This window comes from Giraffa tippelskirchi, chromosome 6 (genome assembly GCF_054371585.1).
Source record: "Giraffa tippelskirchi isolate mGirTip1 chromosome 6, T2T-mGirTip1v1.2.pri, whole genome shotgun sequence".
Lineage (NCBI taxonomy): Eukaryota > Metazoa > Chordata > Mammalia > Artiodactyla > Giraffidae > Giraffa > Giraffa tippelskirchi.
The window spans coordinates 22,689,115-22,711,656 of record NC_137280.1 but is presented as its reverse complement, the minus strand read 5'-3'; the positions used below and the strand labels follow the sequence as shown (position 1 = coordinate 22,711,656).

General features: G+C 35.7%; 1 protein-coding gene across 7 annotated transcripts in view; it reads left to right on the top strand.

Moving 5' to 3' along the window:
* Nucleotides 1-22,542, top strand: part of ANGPT1 (angiopoietin 1) — a 797,336-nt gene that overhangs the window by 359,835 nt on the left and 414,959 nt on the right. For all 7 annotated transcript variants that reach the window (XR_014056675.1, XM_081500438.1, XM_081500436.1 and 4 more), the window contains 2 exons: nt 8,002-8,129; nt 17,034-17,135. Coding sequence is in view for 6 of the 7 variants with exons in the window: in XM_081500438.1 (XP_081356564.1) it covers nt 8,002-8,129; nt 17,034-17,135 (230 nt within the window). In the remaining variant the exon portion in view is untranslated. The remainder of the gene's footprint in view (nt 1-8,001; nt 8,130-17,033; nt 17,136-22,542) is intronic.

Genomic DNA, 22,542 nt, shown 5'->3' with positions numbered 1-22,542 from the left:
TCGCGTCAGTCGTGTCCGACTCTGTGCGACCCCATAGACGGCAGCCCACCAGGCTCCTCCATTCATGGGATTTTCCAGGCAAGAGTACTGGAGTGGGGTGCCATTGCCTTCTCCCTTTTAGGGTATGGTCATTATTAAATTCAGTGTGGCTGCTCAGGGACCTCTTACTTCCTAATCCTCTGCTTTTGAAGTTGATGGCCATCACTGCTTCACATTTCTGCTGAGAGCTCCCATCTCACAGAAAATTCTGCTACCTATACCTCTCTTCTATCTTTACCTCAACTTATCTTCCTCTTCTTTCTCATCATTTCTGCATCCTGTCATTCTTTCCATATTTCCTGCTTCCGTGAGACGAGCTTGTACCCATTCATAATTAAAGCATGTGCTTATTCATGACCCACCTAAGACCCTAGGTGGAACCTTTGAAGTTAAGGTAAGTATGCTGGGAAGGCACCCTGTGACAAATGATGTATTAGAGTTCTATCTGAGTCTGAGATTACTTTAGAAGTCAGTAAGAAGTAGTTAAGATTTTGGCTTTACAGTTAAAGACTTCCACTACTTACAGGTTTTGGTGAACTTAGCATCTCAAAACCTCAGTTTTCTCATATATAAAATGACATGTTAATAAATCCATCTCATAAGATGTTTATGAGTATGAAATGAAACATATAAAGCATACTTAGTACAAGAAATTCAGAGTTGAGCCCATAGTATCAATCAAAGCTGATTGATTTGATCACAATTATTAAAGTTCCACCAAAATGATAGTTAAGATTTTATACATTATCTACAAAATATATACATGTAAAGAAGTGAGAGTAAAAACAGGTTTTTTTTTACAAAAATTTAATTAAAATTATAATGCAGCAAGTAAAAAATATTCAAATGTTTCCTTATACCACAGTTAACAGACCGTGAGTAAAAGGAGTAGTAGATTCTCCAAAATGGAAGCCTTTAGCTACTTAATCGAAGACCTCAAAGTATTTATAAATATATGCTTGTTATTTTGTGACATAGCAATTTATATTATATATGTATTAGACTAACCATAGGTAATTGCATTTTTGTAGGTTGAAAACAATCATGCTGATATCAACCCACAAATATTAGGTTCATATGCATATATCTTTTATGAAATAAGATACAATTTTGAAGCTTTTAATTTATAAGCTTAACAATCTTATGTGTTTATATAGCTATACATATGTGATGTATATTTATGAAATCATTGGGAAGTCATCCTCACCCACCCACAAAATATTGAATATTGCCTACAAACCTTTAAAAAATTTCTACACCCTTGAAATTTAAAATATTGCCTTCTCCCACTTCTAAAAGTCTTTTCAAATTAATTAGGATATCAGGGAATTTCTTCAGATGGCTTTTCCACAAAATGCCCCCGCACCTGAAGAGTAAAGAATCTAATCAGTCTTGCTTGTTTGCACCTTGCCAAAGATGCAGTTTTATTCATTGCATGGTCAGTTACCTTCAATTACCTGTTGTGTTGAAAATCACAGGCTAAGGTCAGTTCCTAGTACTACCATCTCTTTAATGCTAATAGCCAAAAATGTACCACAAGGAATATCCTTAAACCAATAATGTAATCTACATACATTCTGATGTTTTCTAAATACTGGAGAGATATGAATAACTAGCCACATGTAAGATTTAAAAAGAATAATTGAAGAATTGATCCCTTTATAGCAACTTAGAAAATAAGTAGGATCAAGGATTCCTGTTTTTTATATTGTCTCTGGTAGCAAGGCTAATTGTCTTCTGTGTTCTCTGCTAGATTTTTTGAGACTCAGAATTACCAGTTCCACATTCCAGGAAGTTTTCTCTTGAGGGTTCATCTGAATTGAAGTGACCCTCTGCCTTAGCTTTCACAGTTCTTCCTTGAAATTGGTCTGGTGGCAGACATGCCATCTGGATTGAAATTAGTTGAGCAAATGAAAAGGAAGGACCAGATAAAGTTAACAGCTGCTAGAGTCAGTGTCTCATATTGCTTATTGACTCAATGTTGGCTGGTGAAAGACAGACATGCACCTGCTTGTGTTTCTGTTAGATCACAGAGATTTGGTTGTATAGATAAGGAATGAATATGATTCCTTTGTGAGGCTTTTCTAGATTTATTTACTGATATTGGTATGCATAAAGTTCTTAAATTTAGTTCAGATAGCTTTTTTATATGTTTTATTCATTCAGATATTATCTCTTCTGAACAGCCTTCCCCAAGTCTATTTGTCAGAAATTGTGTGTAGTCTCTGTGCCTACTGTCAATGCACTTGATGCTTACCTGCAAAAGAGTAATTGTGTGCATTATTTATGTTTGGTGTTAATTTAAACTGATAACATTAAACTGAGAAGCTGTTTCTAGCCATCTTGTAACTAGGTAGAGAGCCAACAACAACTGAGTCAGAAAAAGATAAGGAAACCAATTCTTGATCACACTGAAACCTGATCATGCTTTCCCTAAAGCTCTATCCTAGATTGTTCAGTTACATGATTCAGTAAATTATCTTTTTACTTAAGCAAGCTTGAGTTGGGTTTTCCCTATCATGGAGGATACTACCCATGGTTATAGCTATTTTGAGATATCATGGAAGACCTACAAATGGATCTTCCTCTCATCAGACAGTGATCACATTAAGGGCATATTGTGGTTTTCATATGTCTAGATCTCCATTGTCTAGAAAAAGTCATGCAAATAGCAGATGTTTAATCAGTATTTACTGAAATTGTCAATATAAGATGGGTTAAACTAAGAAGGAATAAGAGGCAATCTTTTTATTTGAGAAACCAATTTAAAAACCTCAGTCTACTTGTCTTGTATTTGTTGTTGTTTAGTTGCTAAGTCATGTCCTAGTCTTTTGCAATCCCATTAACTGTAGCCTGCCAGGCCTGGGATTTCCCAGGCAAGAATATCCAGGGATCGAACATGCGTCTCCTGAATTGGCAGGCAGATTCTTTACCACTGAGCCTCTTGGGAAGCCCATTTATGTTTAGGCTTTTACTAATTTTTAATGATGACAACAGAGGGCAGATAGTAGAATCAATAAGAAAAGAAGAGAACATCGGTTTTGGAGAAAATATTAGGTAACATGAAACAAATGAAGTTGGGGTAGCATCAGAAACTGCTCAACAGTAGAAATGTGAATCTGGAAGTCATGAGGGCAACAAACACACAGTGTCAGAAATGCTTGTATCTTACAAATCTGTATAAAAGTTTGAAGCCATGGAAGAGAGTTTGCAAAAAGAGCAAATTAAAAAGGAACAGAGATCCAAGAATAGAATGTTGGCGAACATCTATTAGTAGGTGAAAAGAGGAACAGAACCCAATGAAGAGGAAAGAGAAAGGACAATTAGAGAAATAGAAAAGGGTCTAAGAGAGGTCAGCACAAAAGGCAAGGGGAAAGATAGGCAAAGGAGACTTATTTCAAATGCCTTCGATCTTCATAGCAAAGCATTAAAAAAGGTCACATACAAATAGTGAGAGAAGATAGGAGTAAGGTTTAGTCTTGAAAAAAGTACAAAGACTTGAAATACACTTTTCAAGAAATGTAATAGAAAAAAATGTCTGTTAGAAATGACCAAGGTTTTGGTTAAGCAGCATAAAGAACACAGCTGAGATTAGAAAGCATGCATTTGAATGGCATTAAATAGCTTCACTTTAGTGTTTGCAGCCTAGAATAATCATCCTCCCTTGGGTCAGGACTTACCCATACATAGGGCTACTGGATGAAAGGACGGTGGAAGGAAGGCACTAGCAATTCCACTTGAACCATTCCTTCATGTCTCACTCTCAGACGGAAGATAGGAAGAAAGAAAAAGGAGGTGGCAGATAGTAAAGGTGGGGATCTAGACTCTAAAAAGAAAGACAAACTCATTAAGAATTAAAGAACAGGAGAAGAAATGTAAGAGTATGTGGTCAAAGAAGGAACTTTTAGAGATAAAGATAATTTTTAAAAATTTTATGCTTTAAGCCAGTGTATTATTATAACAAGTTAAACTATGTTTTCAGAAACTAAAACACCGTATTATGTGTCCAGATCACCCCTCCCTGCTCTGTCCAATTGATGCTTCGTTTATCTTCTTCCATCAGGTTTTTCATGTTTGTCTCTTGCCATTTGTTTTATATTCCTCCAGGCATTATCTTCCATCTTATTGAATCTCAAGACCTCCTACAAAAATCTATCCTTGTTTCTGATGCTTGTAATGTTCAATTAATTCATCTTTGTTATGATCTTTCTATGTTTTAAAATGTTTACTGTGTCTAGTTTTACAGTATCTAAAAATAACACTAAATTTCATATTCTCCAATATTTAACAAAGAAAATAGTCATGAAAATTGGAGTTATAAGATTAAAATCTCTACAAGCAGCATATTGGTATGCATATCATATATCATTTCATCTGAAATAAATTTTAATTCTTAATAGGTAAAGCTTACATTATACAGCAAGATTGGGCTTCCCTGGTGGCTCAGACAGTAAAGTATCTGCCTGCAATGCAGGAGACCTGGGTTCAATCCTTGGGTTGAGAAGATCCCCTGGAGGAGGGCATGGCAGTCACTCCAGTATTCTTGCCTGGAGAGTCCCCATGGACAGAGGAGCCTAGTGGGCTACAGTCCAGGTGGTTGCAAAGAGTCAGACATGACTGAGTGACTATGCACGTACAGCAAGATTAGATTACTGGGTTTCTTTGACTTAGTAGTGATATAACCTGATGTAGTCAATGAATGAAATAATCCAGTTACCCAGCTCTGACAGGGAGGGGCCAACTCGATACAGTCCTAAATGTAACCAGTCAAATATAACTTCCCTGCGTTTAGTCAGCTGCAGGATTTGGAGTTGAGGATGGAAGACAGTAGCATCCACCACTCCACTGAACATCCATCATACCCAACTTTTCCTTTTTTTCTGTGTATTGAAAATATGTGTGAAACAGCTTCCCTCTTCCCACACAATAGCCTTCACCCACATGTGTGGTGGATTGGCTAGCCTTCCACAGCCTAAATGTCTTTTCCATAAGAAAGAAAATAATATAGTGTTGCCATCGATGATATAATTATTACCATAACTCTAACTACCATTTCTTGGTACTTACTATAATTCAGTCACTCTGTTATATAATTCACATACTTACCTCATAAGTACCCCACTTTATACATTAAAAGGAAATCAAAACACTGAAAATCAATCTACCCCTATAGAAGGGGTCATCAGACCATAGTATATTATACAGACGTAAAGGTAAGCTCTTAATGAAACTTTTAAATTGCTTTTAAATGCTATAGTATTCTAAGTGTAGTCTGGATCAAAATTTCAAGGATTCTGTTACTAACAAGTAAGTAAGTAAAAACAAGCAGTGTAATCTTTCTGGAAATAATGTGTTTCAATTTTTCAAAAACACCAAACTGTATTTCAAGAAAATGAAATATCTATATCAGATATGGTTCCATAACTACAACATACCCATAGTATTGTACCCCACCGTTACTATCTGCCTCCTCCTAACCTCCTTTTTCTTTCTTCCTATCTTCCGTCTGAGAGTGAGACATGAAGGAACGGTTCAGGTGGAATTGCTAGTGCCTTCCTTCCACCGTCCTTTCATCCAATAGCCCTTTGTATGGGTAAATCCTGACCCAAGGGAGGATGTTTATTCAAGTTCTCACCCCCACTTCTAGATTGCAAACACTGAAGTGAAGCTATTTAATGCCATTCAAATGCATGCTTTCTAACCTCAGCTGTGTTCTCTATGCTGCTCAGTCAAAACCTTGGTCATTTCAAATAGGCTTTTTTTCTGTTACATTTCTTGAGAAGTATATTTCAAATCTTTGTACTTTTTTCAAGGTGCTACTTGTACCTTTTATGGTAGACTCCTCATACCATCTTTCTAGTTATAAGACTTACATTCAGAGCTTGAACATCATTTTATAAATTAGTTTCCAGAAAATAAGACAATATCTAACTTTTCCTTTTTTTCTGTGTTATTGAAAATGTATGTGAAATAGCTTCCCTCTTCCCATACAACAACCTTCACCCGCATCATCCTGAAGAGGAAAAGAAAAGGGGAAAGGAAGTGGCAGAGAAGTGGCAAAGGAATGTATTCGCCTTACGTAACTAAATAAGGGAGGGCAGGAAGTGGTACATTTAACAAGGAAGAATTTTCTCTGTCTTTAGAGAAACGATTTTCTCCATCTCTAACCCAAAAAAGAAAAATGGGTTTACCGTTACATTCCTCTCGACCACATCTTCCTGTGTTGTGCATCCTCTCACGGGATTATAAATCTTAGTTAATATTTCTTTACATCCCTTTTTTTTCATCTGTTTTGGTTATTTTTAACTTTTCAACAGAAGAACAAGCATTTACAATTTAGGAAAGTTTATTTTAGAAAAATAATAGTCCAGTTTGCTTAAAGTAAGTAAAGCACAAGTGAAATGCACTGTTTTGAAAAAAAGACCTTTATATAATCCATTGACATGCCCAATGCCATAAAGATGGCGTTTGAGTGCATAAATACTCATTTTTAATTGCTATCTGCATGCATTCTGTGCAATGCTTCTTTACTAGCACGTGAACTGTTAGTCCTCTGATGACTTATTTTGTGTTGATATTGCAATTGTGATGATGATATTTAGAAGTACTTTTTAGTATAAGTAAGCAAAATCATTAGTGTAAACTTGAGCTATGTAGAGAACTATAATGCTCTTAAATGTTATAATTCTGTATTTTTGTTATGGTAACATATCTGACATGGATATTTCATTTACTTGAACCATATTTATTTTTGAAAATTTGAAAAATTTATATTGAGATAGTCATTCTTTCTATAAAGATTAGACTGTTCATTTTTAATTATATAATAAGAAGTAACATTGTGTGTCAAATTGAAATCAGGTTAGTATTTTAGATTGTTAGAACATTTAAAATCAATTTAAAAGCATTGATTCATAGTTTACCTTTGATGTTATTATTTTAAAATATCGTTGTGAATCAGAGTGATTTAAAGCAGATAATGATTAAACAACTAGAGACTTAAGGGCAAAATTATAAAATATTCTTAATCTCATGATAAAGGGTAATGAAGCAAATTGCTAAAATAGTGTATATTTATTAGAAAATACTAAATCATAAATAATTTATATATGCTGCATACATTTTTAGCTAAGAACTATTAAATGAATCATCTTTGTATTTTGATCTCATTAATAAGAACTTAATAATGGCTGAAGATCAGTGAATGAAATGAAGTTCCTCCCAGTAGAGACTATCTCTAATTAAATTTCTTTTTCTATTAGACTTCCAGCTCCTATTTAGCTCTTCCACCTATATAACTTAATTTCAAATCTTACTGATTTTTGTTCTATTTTTATGTCATTTAACTGATAGCTTAACTTCAGGCCATTAAATAAAAATCAAAGTTCACTTCCCTTTCACTCTAGATACTTAAATTGGATCAGACTTCTATTTTTTATTTTGAGAGTTTTCTAAAACTAAAAATTTCTGGAAGAAGTTCAATATAAAGCTTCAGAAAAATAGTAAATCCTTCTTTTAGCATAGTAAACCTTTATATTGTATTTTTATATTTGAATTTGTCTTCAACTCTTCCTCCTCCAATTTCAAACTCTCCTATAAAATGTAGCTAAGAAGGTGTCAGAAATATTGCAGAAATGTTGACATAATTGTTACCAATTGTCAGTATTTCATGATCAGATTATTTGTCTGTTGAGTTGATGTTCTGAAAGTGATAGAGAAAAACAAGATTTAAGAAATTAAGCCAAATATGAAAAAATACTCAGTTATAAATTAATCACATTTTTCTTATAGTTTTGTAATTCTGTCACTTCAGAATCTAGCATTGTTCCTATGATTGATTTTTCAATGAATGCAATATTGACATTGTTTGGAGGAAATGAAGACTTGCTTGGCTCTACTTGTCCATTTGGGAACTAATGGTACTGATATTCACATATTGTGATCTTTTTTTTTTTTTTGCAGTTTTACTAAAGGGAGGAAAAAAAGAGGAAGAAAAGCCATTTAGAGACTGTGCAGATGTATATCAAGCTGGTTTTAATAAAAGTGGAATCTACACTATTTATATTAATAATATGCCAGAACCCAAAAAGGTAAAACCAGAAGTGTTTGTTTATGAGATGTAAAGCAGATCCTAGTTGAATTGCTGAATAATCAGATTGATTTGTGAGCTTGTTAAACCGAAAATATATATGCCTAAGCTCTTTTCTCCCAAAGATACTGTTTCCCAGGTCCATAAAAGATGAAAACCCGGTTGTACAGACCGCTTCCAACCCCCACATGTCTTATCCCTATTTCACACGCAGTTTTCCATTTACCCTCTGCTCATTCCTAGGATATCCCATTTGTTCATAAACACTTGCCTTATACAGATTACATGTTGGAGGTACATACTTCAAGCTCATGGGAATAACTTAGGAACCATCTTCCAAAGTCCCAAGGACACAGATGGTACACATCATCTATGTTCAGATACTGTGGAGAGAGAGCTAGGGACATATTTCCAGAACCTCTGCTCTTCTTAGGGTAGAGAAAGATACTCTATCTTAACTCATAATCTTGAAAGGATTTGCTTTACATATTTACCTAAAGGACTTTGTTGGAGGATATTTTTCATCAGTATATTGAACAGGATCCAAAGTATACTTTGAAGTAAGAAAACACTGTCTTCTTGCTGTTATATTTCTTCTATATATACTCTTTCTTCCTATTTCTTCATTAAATCATCCATCCATTCCTTCACTCAGCACATATTAAGTGTATTGTCGTTTATTTGTCAGTAAATGACTAGAGACATAATATAAAACAGTTCCCAATGTAGTGGTGAAGACAGACAAATACAGAGAAATTATAATGTGCTATAGAAGTGCAGTGATAGAGACTGCAACAGGTTTATGGAGAGCCTTGAGGAGAACTCTGTTCTTCAACATGTGAAAAGCTTTAACCAGATGCTCAAGACCCCGAGAGGACGACCTGTCCTTGCAGTGCTTTATCCTCAAAGGATTGAAGAGTCTTTTTCCTCTCATTGCCCCACCTAAATTACCAGCTCTGTGTTCCCATTTTTTCTAGGTACTATGCACACACTCTCAGAGGTTTTCCCTGATTCCCTCAAACAACTGTGCATGACTCTCTCACTATCAGAGTTCTACGAGGGAAGGATTTTACTTTTATCTTTGACTTCTGGGACCCAGAATAGTTTCTGGAACATAGTAGTCCTCAGTAAATATGCGCTGAAATGAATGAATGAATAGATGACCTGCTGATGATAATGTCAACACTTCTGTGTAGTATATAGTAAGTAAGACTAACTTAGTCATTCCAACTGTTCATTCCCTTTGATAGGCGAGGGAAATACATCTTGGAGACCAGCTTGCCAGTTGTCACACAGTTGTCAAGAGGCAAAGTTGACTCCACCGGCCCTGCTGATTCCAATGAGGATTAGTGGGTTAAGTTAGCTCAGTATTTTTTCCCTTTTCTGGGACAAAATTTGCTTCTGAAAAGAGACCTATACTGTGCTGTCAAAGTGGGGAGAAATAAAGATGGTACAGTGGGTAAAAGAGGTGGCAGGCAGTTATGTACATTGCTACCTGGGTTACCTACCAGAAGTTTGATTTCACTGTATTTCTTTTTGAGCTTCTGTGCAAAATTTCACTGAATCAGGTGTACCATGTCTTTAAAAAAACCCAAAAACTGTGAAGGTATTATAACAAGTTTAGGGGTAAAGTGAAAGTGTTAGTTGCTCAGTTGTGTCCACCTCTGCGATCCCATGGTCTGTAGCCTGCCAGGTTCCTCTGCCCATGGAATTCTCCAGGCAAGAATGCTGTAGTGGGTTGCCATTTCCCTCTCCGGGGGATCTTCCTGACTCAGGGATCGAACCCAATTCTCCTGCATTACAGGCAGATTCTTTACCGTTTGATCCACCAGGGAAGCTGAAGAAAGGGTAATTTATTGTAAAAAGCAGCCTTTTGAATCCTTTGGGCTATATGACATGAAGCCTTCCTATTCTGCTTGCTGATATCTTAAAATCAAACTTAAATTCAGTTCATACATATGCACAGGCATGCTATACATGCCCACACTGACAGATCATACAGAGAATGTGTAAAGTGTGTCAGAAACTGACCTGGAGGAGAAGACCCAACCTAATGTAAATACTTCATGCAGTTTACCTGTAGTTCTTCCCAAGACCTGAAAGAAACCCCTAAACAATTATCACTTCCCTCTAACATAGTGACTATAAAAATAAAGTTAACTAAAAATATTTTGACCCTCCTTTTAGACTCTTAATAATCATTATCTATGAATATAAAAATAAAATTTTTTTAAAGTTTTTATATTAACTTTCACACTTTAAGAATCTTTTTTCAGTCCATCATTAACACTAGCACATGGCCCTTAATGAGAGCATTACAAGTAAAGTTTGATCATTCCATTAAATTTAAGTTATGTGATAATCATAACTCTATTCTAGTTTAGAATGTTTTGAGAAACAAATAATTCTAAGGCTATTTGAAGAACCACTGCTACTGTTAGGGTGGAAGAAAAGTATCTTAACTCATAAACTTGAATGAAAGTGAAAGTTAGTTGCTCAGTCTTGTCCAACTCTTTGTGACCCCGTGGACTGTAGCCCACCAGGCTCTTCTGTCCATGGAATTCTCCAGGCAAGAATACTGGAGTGGGTTGTCATTTCCTTTTCCAGGGGATCTTCCCTACCCAGGGATTGAACCTGGGTCTCCTGCATTGCAGGCAGATTCTTTACCAACTGAGCCGCTAGGGAAGTCATAAACTTGAATAACAACTAATAAACTTAAATGAATTTGCTTTTTATTAAGATCTACATAAAAGAGCGGGTTAGAAGATCCAGTTCACTAGTTCAGTGACTTCTATGTTGGGTTTTAGAAACATAGCATGATTTAAATTTATGCCTCTGCAAAATGATGAATTTTACATATTATAGAACTTCAATATTATTCTTAAATTTAAAAAAAAAATCTAAAATACTGAAGCCACAAATGCTAAATATCTGCTGGATTAGACTTATTAGATTTGGGCCTAGAGAAAAATAGTACTCCAGACAGATTAGCAATAATATCAATACAGGCCTGTATGAGGCAAATTTTATCACTGTAGAAATGGCCCTTTTATTTCTTCAGAGGAAGAGGAAGAAATTGTATTGTTATTAGATTTAGTTTAATTGGAAATAACAGCAGAGTGTGATGAGAGAGAGAGATAACTGACCATAAGGAGGGAAAGACTTTGGGCTTCTTGACTTAAGTGTTCATTCCCTTGTTTTATTCTTTCCCCTTTGTGATTATGATCCCTTCACAAGTGGTAACAATGTTCTGTTATGGAGATGGACGTTTTAGGATGATATACCTGCACTTGCTATTAGGCAGCAGATTTTGTTTTACATCACTTGTTACAGTCACATACCTTAGGATTAGTAAGAACAAACATTGTGTGAACTTCCCAGTGTTATTGAGAAACTGATTCATATAATGGTTCAAATGTACTGTGCACTTAGAGTTTGCCAGTTTCTATTTTGAGTACTTTAGATACATATACTCACTTGTTTATCCCTTTCAATAACTCTATGAGATATATATATATATATATACACACATAGATATATATAGGTGCTCTCATTATCCCTATTTTAGAAAAATAACTTGCCCAAATCACATATCAAATACTGAATACAGGCTTTGTAACAAAGAAATCAACTCAGGACTATACCATCCTAACAGGGAGCTAAGTGAGATAATTACTTATATTAGTGATGACTGAAGCCACACCTTCATAATTTTTTATAGGAACCTGTGTGAGTGACACAGCTAAGAGTTCATTGTCTGGTCTGATTGTAAGCCACCCTACTTCCTCCCACCGTATAATCTCATTGCCTTCTCTTATTTTTATATAGATCATTGGTATCCTCTCAGTTCTGTAAAAAAAGTTCTATAAAAAGTGCTTGGAAAAGGCATCCTTAGGACCATCACCCTTCCACATATATTTTGCTTTGTGGCTATAAAGTTTGGTGCTAATCATGATATGCTTAGCAAAAATTTTACTCATTTTAATACTTCCAGAAGTTCTAGCAAGGATAAGTAAACTCAAGGCAAGTCAATGTAAAAACAAAACAAAATGTCTAGCTATGTATGATATATGGATCAATCAATTAAATTGACCTATTTAGGCAATTAACAAGAACTACTAGTAGGAATTATTAATTTTAGGCAGAGTGAAATTTGCAAGTATACACAGTTGTTATATAGTTGTTTTGACTGACATCATTCCTTGCCAAGAAAGAATGTCTGCAAAAGTTAGAAAAGTATTATCTTTTCAAATGTGACGTGGAAGCCAAAGGCAGTTTTCTAGGACTATTAAAATTTTCAAGCAGATAGAAAATGAGAATTAGATAATTTATATATTTATTTTTTACTTTTTTTCATTATTAATGGCTTCTGGATATTTTCCACTCTGAATTTCCTTCAGTACATGGTAGTAGGAAGCAGGATTTTTCCTTTGATTTCATGAGTTTCTAAAACCAAACGCACTGTAATCTGCTTAGTTTCATACTGTAAAACAAACCATTAACTAATAGCTCTGATTACTATAAAATATTTAAAAATTTGTTTCTGAATTTACAATTTCCCTAATTCTTGGAAAAGGACTATAACAAATGTGTTGAGCCTTTTTTATTTAAGGTTATGGAAAAATAATTAACACTCACAAGGTTAATCATTCCAACTTGTATGCAGCATAAAAGCATAAAAACTATGTGAATCAAATTTCCCCTTTTTGTTTGGGTTTAAATCATTATTATGTTAAAAGATTTTTAATGCTTGAAAGCTTTGACCTTGCCTGGGATAGGAGCCAGTTCAATCTGTTCTTGGATAGAGTTAAGCTCAAGTCATATGATCAATAAATGCAACAGTCATAGTAAATGTAGCAGAGCGCCTGCGTCTTACAGGAAGGGTGCCGCCAGATAGTACAGACCCCACTAGATTGGCAAAGGAACTTTTGAAGTCCTTTCATGTCTCAAATCTTTCAAAACCAACCACCTATCTTTTTGAACTTCTTTCATCTATTAAGCATAGGCTTTTTGTTTTTCTTCTGACTAAAAATCGTGGTCTTTTGTGTGTGGCAGGTTGCTAGCACTAATCCAACTTCATATGAGCTTGGTAACTCAGTCGTTTCTGACTCTTTGCGACCCCATGGACTGTAACCCACCAGGCTCCTCTGTCCATGGGATTATCTAGGCAAGAATACTGGAGTGGGTTGCCATTTCCTCCTCCAGGGGATTTTTCCACCCCAGGTATCTAACCCACATCTCCTGCACCCCCTGCATTGGCATTCTTTACCACTGAACCACCTGGGAAGCCCAACTTCATATGCATATATGGACATATACATATATGTATATATATTACATAAATATCTATATATACAATAGAAAGCATGTTTAGAAATTGATGATGCCAGTATTATTAACAAGAATCTGGTAATTGTAATCTTAAGGACAGTTTATTGAATTTCTGTGTATTTTGGTTTTATATGTTTTATAGTATTCATAATAATAAATTATATGAAATATATAATAGTAATCTGTTATGATATATGAGACATTATATACATAAAGTATATATGCACAATATAAATACATATCATGTAGGTAAAATACATATAAGAGATTAATGACAAAGCTTGGTACATGCCAAACACTGTTCTGAAAACTGTATGCATTAATAATTTAATCCTTGCAAAAGATCTACAACATAGTTAGGGCTGAGAGGGGACTTGAACACAGGTAATGTAGCACCGAAGTCCATGCCCCTAACCAATATATCATCCCCTTCTGTTGTGTCCATATTCACCAAAAAGCAGCTGTTACCTTTGCTGATAGTCCCAGTAAGAATTGTGGAGTGTAAATCTAACTTCTTAACTTCCCTGCACTTTAGCTTCAAAGGCAGTAATCTGCCTGGGTAACTTCTCTCTCCTCTGGGTTAACTTTCTTTGGGTCTTTACCTAAGAAGTGCTCCCAGCACATCTTAACATTTGCAAGTTAACTATATACCTTTGTTTAAAAGGAAAGTTGTCTTTTCTAAAATTAGTGAGTGATTTTTTTTTTGAAAAATCACTTTTTCAAAACTTTTTAAGTGCATAGAATTTTAATAACATAGGTAATAGTAACAAAAAAATTGTAAAGAACAGTTTTCTCTACATACTATATGTTTATAGTTGTGGTTATTTCTTTCTCTGAGTGTGTAAATGGACTTCATAGGTTTGCAAGCACATTTTGGCAAACTTTCAGGCGATCAGTGTCCGTTAGGAAATCAAAATCTGGGAAAAAAAATCTAAATTAACCAGTCAAGGCAGGGTAAAATTTAATTAAAATACAAGTAACATTAGTTTCCTCTAAGAAAATATCTCCTTGACATTTTCACTTACTCTTATCTGTTTCACCAGTAGAGTTCCACTTTGGCCGCTGTGTCGAATCACCAACAATGTCCTCTGTAAAATGAGCCATCTGGATTTTATTCTTATAGGAATCCTGCAGTCTCTCTCTTCAAGGTCACTAATGGCTCCTTCATTTTAAATTTCAATGTGTATTTTCTTAATCTTTATTTATCTTGACTTCTCTGGACTATTTGACTAAGTTGATCACTCCCCAAACTCTAAATCCATCCCCAACTTTCACTGCATTCCATTAATCAAGTCTTCCTGTTTAATCTTTCCTTATTGCATCTCTAGTTATTCAACAAATATTCATTCAGTGCCTACTATAAGCTAGGCACTGCTCTAGACACTAGGGACAGTAGCAAGTAAAATGAATTTCCTGCCTACTACCTAAAGATCATTGAAGTCTGTTTTTTCCTTCATGAGTTGTTCACCAAAGCCCGTTCTTGGGCCATCACCCCTCCCCATATCTGTTTCCACTATTTTTTTTTAACTTCTTTAGAAATCTGTCTTCATGCTATCAACTGCTGCTTTCAAGAAGATTACCCCCCAGTATAATTTTGAACAAGGTATTCAAATTCTCAATTCAGTACTTGTTTTATTAATAATAACCATTGATAAGTTCCTGAAATACTTGAAGTCTGAGGTTTTTCATTTGCAAAATGGACATAATAATCACACCTACATTGTAGGGCTGTTGTGAGAGAAATTGGAAAATGCAGTAAAGTGTTTAAATTATTTAGCACTTAAAAGGCATTCTCTTGTTATGATTCTTCCTTTCTTAGTCGCTCATTCTCTTATCCTTATTCTTATTCATTCTTGATCTGCCTATAATTATATCATCTCTAATCAATAAACTCCCCCTTTTGGATGACTGTGCTCTCCTAAACATTAGGTTTCCAAAACCATGGTCATTTCTTTTCTCACGTTAGCTCTATTCCTTAAATTTCTCATTTAGATTGCTGACTCTGTTATTCTTCAGGTCACTGGAGTTGAAAATTGTGAATTCTTATATCTCCTGATTTCTATGGGAGCAATCACTATTTAAACTTTTAGGTGTTTTGATGATATGATCCATATTTTGTTCATCATAATATCACCAGTTGAATCATAGACTCAGCGCCCAAAAATGCTTGTGGGGTGAAAAAATTGAATTAGAATTAAGGAAGACAAAAGACTAGATAGAGGTTATGTTGAGGACAAAGAGCAGGTGCATAGAAGCTAAGGGATTAGTAGAGGAAGAACTTTAAGACAGGGAGGGAAATTTCAAATTTGTAATCTTGAAGGGGAATCAGTTCCTCGTGATGACGAGTGCACACTGATGGGCGGCAGTTGTCAAGTTAGAGGAAGAGCCCCCAGGAGGGCATTCTGCCTGTTTTATATGCTTACAGTTAAGTATGTATCTCATAGTTCCCTTTACTCCGAGGAAATACATGGACAATTTGTCCTTTGAATGACAGTTCTTGCCAATGTTTTCATACCCTTTAGCCATTTGTGCTCAAAATTTAATGCCTCAGGGAAAACACTTGAGGTTTTTTCCTTTAATCAGTCTCTATGCCCACACAGCCTGTCTGCTGCTGTTGCCTCATATCTACACCTTTAGCCAGCTTCCAAATTGCATTAGTAGGAATGATTGCCAGGGGACTGATGCTCCCCATTGCTCAGCCCTTGAATAATCAAGCTGCCACATTCATGCTGCATCAATTACAGTGATTGCTCTCTAAAGATAATCCTATTACAGATATGTTTCTCTCCTTGGTGGGCTCTGGGGGAAATGAATCCATTTATAAATAAATACCATTATATTTAGAATAATTGAAATAAGCATAAGTCTTTGAAAGATTTGGATAACTTTTCCACATGCAAAAGAAAAGCTTCTCACGGTCAGAAGGAATATAGTATGTCATGTTCTCCTTGTATTGTTCATGATGAAAATTCAAGCAAATAATGTGTTCTCCATATGCTGGGGACCAAATTTTGCCTCTAATGTTATACTGAACCATCAAGAATAATTATTGTAGTATATGAGTGTGTAGGAATAAATATGCAATGAAATGTGTAATAGCTAAATATATATGATTTTTAAAACACTATTTTCCCAAAACCTTTATTATTGTTATATTGTAATTTAATAAATTAAAGATAAAAATTCCAAATCTTATGTTTTAGCAGTAAAATGGTATGTAATTTTGGAAACTTTAGTAACATTTTAAAAAATGGATTATACACAGTGCCTGTTGCCATTTAAGACAAATTTTTAAAAATAATTTTTATCGTCTGTGACTGAGAGAGACAGTTTTCAGCTGACTGACTCAAAATTTTACAAGTAATTTATGCACATTTGATGGAATTTAATCAGAAACAACTTGGATATAGGAAGAAATAGCCAATAAGATGTCTAAATTAATGTTTTCAACTTGGCAATTTTTATCATTTTTTTCTATAATGCTATCCATCCTATTTCTGTTTTGAAACATGTCTGATACCTGTTTCTTTAAATTAGACATAATTTTCACTTGGCTTTATTTTTTCTTTGTCAGGTATTTTGTAATATGGATCTCAATGGGGGAGGTTGGACTGTAATACAGCATCGTGAAGATGGAAGTCTAGATTTCCAAAGAGGGTGGAAAGAATATAAAATGGTAAGTTGGAAGAATCTACATAGTTTTTGACTTTCTATATTGAGATTTTCTTCACTACACTGTGTGATAAGCCCTTGTATTTTTAGATGTCTTTTACAAAATAAAATGATACATTTTATTTAAAAAATAAAATGATATATTCTTCACATTATTCTCATTAAACACAGTTCAGTTCAGTTCAGTCGCTCAGCCGTGTCCGACTCTTTGCGACCCCATGAATCGAAGCACGCCAGGCTTCCCTGTCCATCACCAACTCTCAGAATTTACCAAAACCCATGTCCATCGAGTTAGTGATGCCATCCAACCATCTCATCCTCTGTCGTCCCCTTCTCCTCCTGCCCCCAATCCTTCCCAGCATTAGGGTCTTTTCCAGTGAGTCGACTCTTCGCATAAGGTGGCCAAAGTATTGGAGTTTCAGCTTCAACATCAGTCCTTCCAATGAACACCCAGGACTGATCTCCTTTAGGATGGAGTGGTTGGATCTTCTTGCCATCCAAGGGACCCTCAAGAGTCTTCTCCAACACCACAGTTCAAAAGCATCAATTCTTTGGCACTCAGCTTTCTTCACCGTCCAACTCTCACATCCATACATGACCACTGGAAAAACCATAGCCTTGACTAGATGGACCTTTGTTGGCAAAGTAATGTCTCTGCTTTTAAATAAACTATCTAGGTTGGCCATAACCTTCCTTCCAAGGAGCAAGCATCTTTTAATTTTATGGCTGCAATCACCATCAGCAGTGATTTTGGAGCCCAGAAAAATAAAGTCTGGCACTGTTTCCACTGTTTCCCCATCTGTTTCCCATGAAGTGATGGGACCAGATGCCATGATGTTAGTTTTCGGAATGCTAAGCTTTAAGCCAACTTTTTCACTCTCCTCTTTCACTTTCATCAAGAGGCTCTTTAGTTCTTCTTCACTTTCTGCCATAAGTGTGGTGTCATCTGAATATCTGAGGTTATTGATATTTCTCCCGGCAATCTTGATTCCAGCTTGTGCTTCTTCCAGCCCAGCGTTTCTCATGATGTACTCTGCACATAAGTTAAATAAGCAGGGTGACAATATACAGCCTTGACGTACTCATTTTCCTATTTGGAACCAGTCTGTTGTTCCATGTCCAGTTCTAACTGTTGCTTCCTGACCTGCATACAGGTTTCTCAAGAGGCAGGTCAGGTGGCCTGTTATCCCGTCTCTTTCAGAATTGTCCACAGTTTATTGTGATCCACACAGTCAAAGGCTTTGGCGTAGTCAATCAAGCAGAAATAGATGTTTTTCTGGAACTCTCTTGCTTTTTTGATGATCTAGCAGAGGTGGGCAATTTGATCTCTGGTTCCTCTGCCTTTTCTACAACCAGCTTGAACATCTGGAAGTTCACGGTTCACGTATTGCCGAAGCCTGGCTTGGAGAATTTTGAGCATTACTTTACTAGCGTGTGAGATGAGTGCAATTGTGCAGAAGTTTGAGCATTCTTTGGCATTGCCTTTCTTTGGGATTGGAATGAAAACTGACCTTTTCCAGTCCTGTGGCCACTGCTGAGTTTTCCAGATTTGCTGGCATATCGAGTGCAGCACTTTCACAGCATCATCTTTCAGGATTTGAAATAGCTCAACTGGAATTCCATCACCTCCACTAGCTTTGTTCATAGTGATGCTTTCTAAGGCTCACTTGACTTCACATTCCAGGATGTCTGGCTCTAGGTGAGTGATCACACCATCGTGATTATCTGGATCGTGAAGATCTTTTTCGTCCAGTTCTTCTGTGTATTCTTGCCATCTCTTCTTAATATCTTCTGCTTCTGTTAGGTCCATACCATTTCTGTCCTTTATCGAGCCCCTATTTGCATGAAATGTTCCCTTGGTATCTCTAATTTTCTTGAAGAGATCTCTAGTCTTTCCCAATCTGTTGTTTTCCTCTATTTCCTTGCATTGATCGCTAAGGAAGGCTTTCTTATCTCTCCTTGCTATTCTTTGGAACTCTGCATTCAGGTGGGAATATCTTTCCTTTTCTCCTTTGCTTTTTGCTTCTCTTCTTTTTCCAGCTATTTGTAAGGCCTCCTCAGACAGCCATTTTGCTTTTTTGCTTTCTTTTCCATGGGGATGGTCACACAAAGCACTCATAAATCTTTTTCAATAAATGATTTCCATGTGTACATCAGAAAGAAAAATATATTACTGGAATTATTTAGCAAACTATTATATATTGTCTGAATTCATTCCTGATTGAATGAGGGTAGAGGAAAGTAGAATTTGGACCCAGTCTGGGGTACGTGAGCCAGGACAAGAGAAGTGTATAGGGCTGTGGCCTGTGGACCAGAAATGGTGGGCACCATCAATGGCTTCACTCAAGTGGCTGGCAAGTTGTTGCTGTCTATGGACTGAAAACTCCTTCATGTGGCTAGGGTGGGCTTCCTCCAGTATAGTGATCTAGGGTCATCATATTTATTATGTTGCACTTGACATCCTTCGAGCACAAAAATAGAAACTTCTAAGTCTTTTAAGATTTATTAAACCCAGAAATGGCATGTCACTTCTACTGTATTCTTTTTGTTAAAGTTGATGACAGGGCCAGTCCAGATTCAAAGTAAGACAAATACACAAGGGTATGAACTTTGAGATGTGATTGAGGTGTCCAGAATAACAGTAGATATCATCATTACCATCATCACCATCATCATAGCTACCCTTTCAGTATTTTTACGTACAAGTCTCATACATAAATTCTTATCTAATTTTTATATCAAATGTATTAGTTAATACTGTCCCCATTTTAAGAGGAAACTGAGCAAGTTGGGAGATCAGTTTTTCCAAGATAATACAGTAGATGGTTGAAATAATCCATAATCCAATAATCACCTGGTGCCTACAATATTAACTGTTAAAATCTGCTGACAAATTATCAAGAAACAGTAATGGAAGAGGATTTTCTTTTTCAGACTAATCTCATCTTTTACATCTAAATGTTTCGGGTAATTCTTGTCTTGACAAATTTTTAACAAATTCTTCTCTCAGAAGGTAAAGAAAGAGATAAAGAGAAATATTGTACTAACCTAAGTTCTGCCTTGATATTCATGTTGAAAATGTGTAAAAACTGTGGTTTGCTCATCAACATTGCAGCTTACCCATTAGTAGGTTAGTAATTGACCAAACATCAGGAAACAAAGGGTTTTAAGAAATGAAGCAAAGTGTCTACTGGTGTCTCTTTATCTATAGTATTGTTTATCAGCTTTAACTCTAAAAGTAAGTTAATAAAGTTTGGAGTTACACAAAGTTGGAATCTTGATATCTTCAATAATCCATAAACCCAAGATAGAAAGGTAGGCTAAAGCCAACAAGATAGAGTTCTACAAAGATAAATGTGAAGTCTTTCAACCTAGACCAAAAATATGTGAGAACTTAGAATAAAGATGATGTTACTGAGCAAGGGCTCATGCCCACGAAGCCAATACTATGGCACAGGCTTTTGAGAAAAGAAAGAGCTTTTATTTTTGAGGTCAACTGGAAAGGAGACAGGAGGCAAGGCTCTCAAATCTGTCTCCACAATCCAGAGATCAGGGTGAAATTTAAAGGACTAGGGGAATGTCATACTTACAGACTAATTGGCTAGTCTTGAATCAGTCCATACAAGCTACAGAACCCAGATTTTATTTATTAAAAGATTTCTTGTTTTGTAAAGTCCTCTAGAGGCAACATTTCAATTCTTTGGCTCTGTAGACTGAATGTTCTTGGTTCTGCAGTCACCCTAGAGACATGGCTTCCTGTCTGCACATGCACAGTTCTAGTCATCACTCTGCCTCTTCAAAATGGAGTGATTTTTAACAAATCATTTAACTTTCTCACTTGTTAGGAGGGGACATTGCTAATAGTACCTCACTTGCCTTGCCAGGGATATTGTGAGGATTAGCTATAAGTAAAGCACTTGGCACATTGAATTGTCAGTAAACTGTTAAGTATTATTATTATCCAAGATTAAAACATCAAAAGCTTCAAATGTTTTCTTAACTCTGGCAAAAATATTATTTTGCAGATCATCTTAAGTCATGATTATTTTCACTACTAAAATAAGTTGTGAAGAAGTTATCTGAGAATTAGACTATAGCTATAGATTCTGGCAAGTCTAAAATACGTTAGTATTAATACTAATGATAAAAGAAAATTTAATATAAAGTTGTCATCACAGTGACTTTCCAAAATGGTGACGTACTAGCTGTAATCATCTGCTACCTTGGCAAACTAGGTATATTAAGTAAGAAAGATTGACATATGAAGGATGTCATTGATTCATGTCTTATAAACATTTGTCAAATGTATATATTTAAGCAAGTTTTTTCATGGTTGGAATGGGGCTGAATTATTCTTTAATCATAGCTTTTGTGAAGTTTTCTCCTCTCCCTTTTTCAGGGGAGATAGAAAGACTATCTTTTTTTTCAAACTAGAACAACTTATCAGCTTAGTGTCAATTCTACACAGTCAGAAATGAGATAAACTCTAAATTTTTGAAAAGTTTTGATAAAAATGAGTCTGATGACTTTTTGTTTTAATTTTAAAAAAAGCTGTGGTACATATACACAATGGAATATTACTCAGCCATTAAAAAGAATACATTTGAATCAGTTCTAATGAGGTGGATGAAACTAGAGCCTATTATATAGAGTGAAGTAAGTCAGAAAGAAAAACATCAATACAGTATACTAACACATATATATGGAATTTAGAAAGATGGTAATGATAATCCTATATGCAAGATAGCAAAAGAGACACAGATATATAGAACAGTCTTTTGGACTCTGTGGAAGACAGCGAGGGTGGGATGATTTGAGAGAAGAGCTTTGAAACATGTATATTATCATATGTGAAACAGATCACCAGTCCAGGTTTGATGCATGAGACAGGGTGCTCAAGGCTGGTGCGCTGGGATGACCCAGAGATGGGATGGGGAGGGAGGTGGGAGGGGGGTTCAGGATGGGGAACACATGTACACCCATGACGGATTCATGTCAATGTATGGCAAAACCCACTACAATATTGAAATTAGCCTCCAATTAAAATAAATAAATAAAAATTAAAAAAAAGAATTTATCATATGTTATAATTTGGTTAACTGTCATAAAAACACATGGTATAAAGTGTTTCAGTTGTTTCCTCCAGAGCTTTTCTTTCACTGCAGACAAAGCAACGTGACTCCACGAAGAATGGGCATAGACTCCTTATGCCAGCTCTTATCAGTCACACCCACTTCTGCTCCCTGGATCAGAACTGGCTGCTAGGATGTACATCCTTTGGGAAAAAGAACTTGACGTGTACCACTTACTCCTTAATCTTCACTGTTCTATTATATACAATAAGATGCTTCACTTCTCTCTCAAGCACTGAATGTAGAACTAAAGTTTCACCCCTCCTTCCTTTCTGCCTT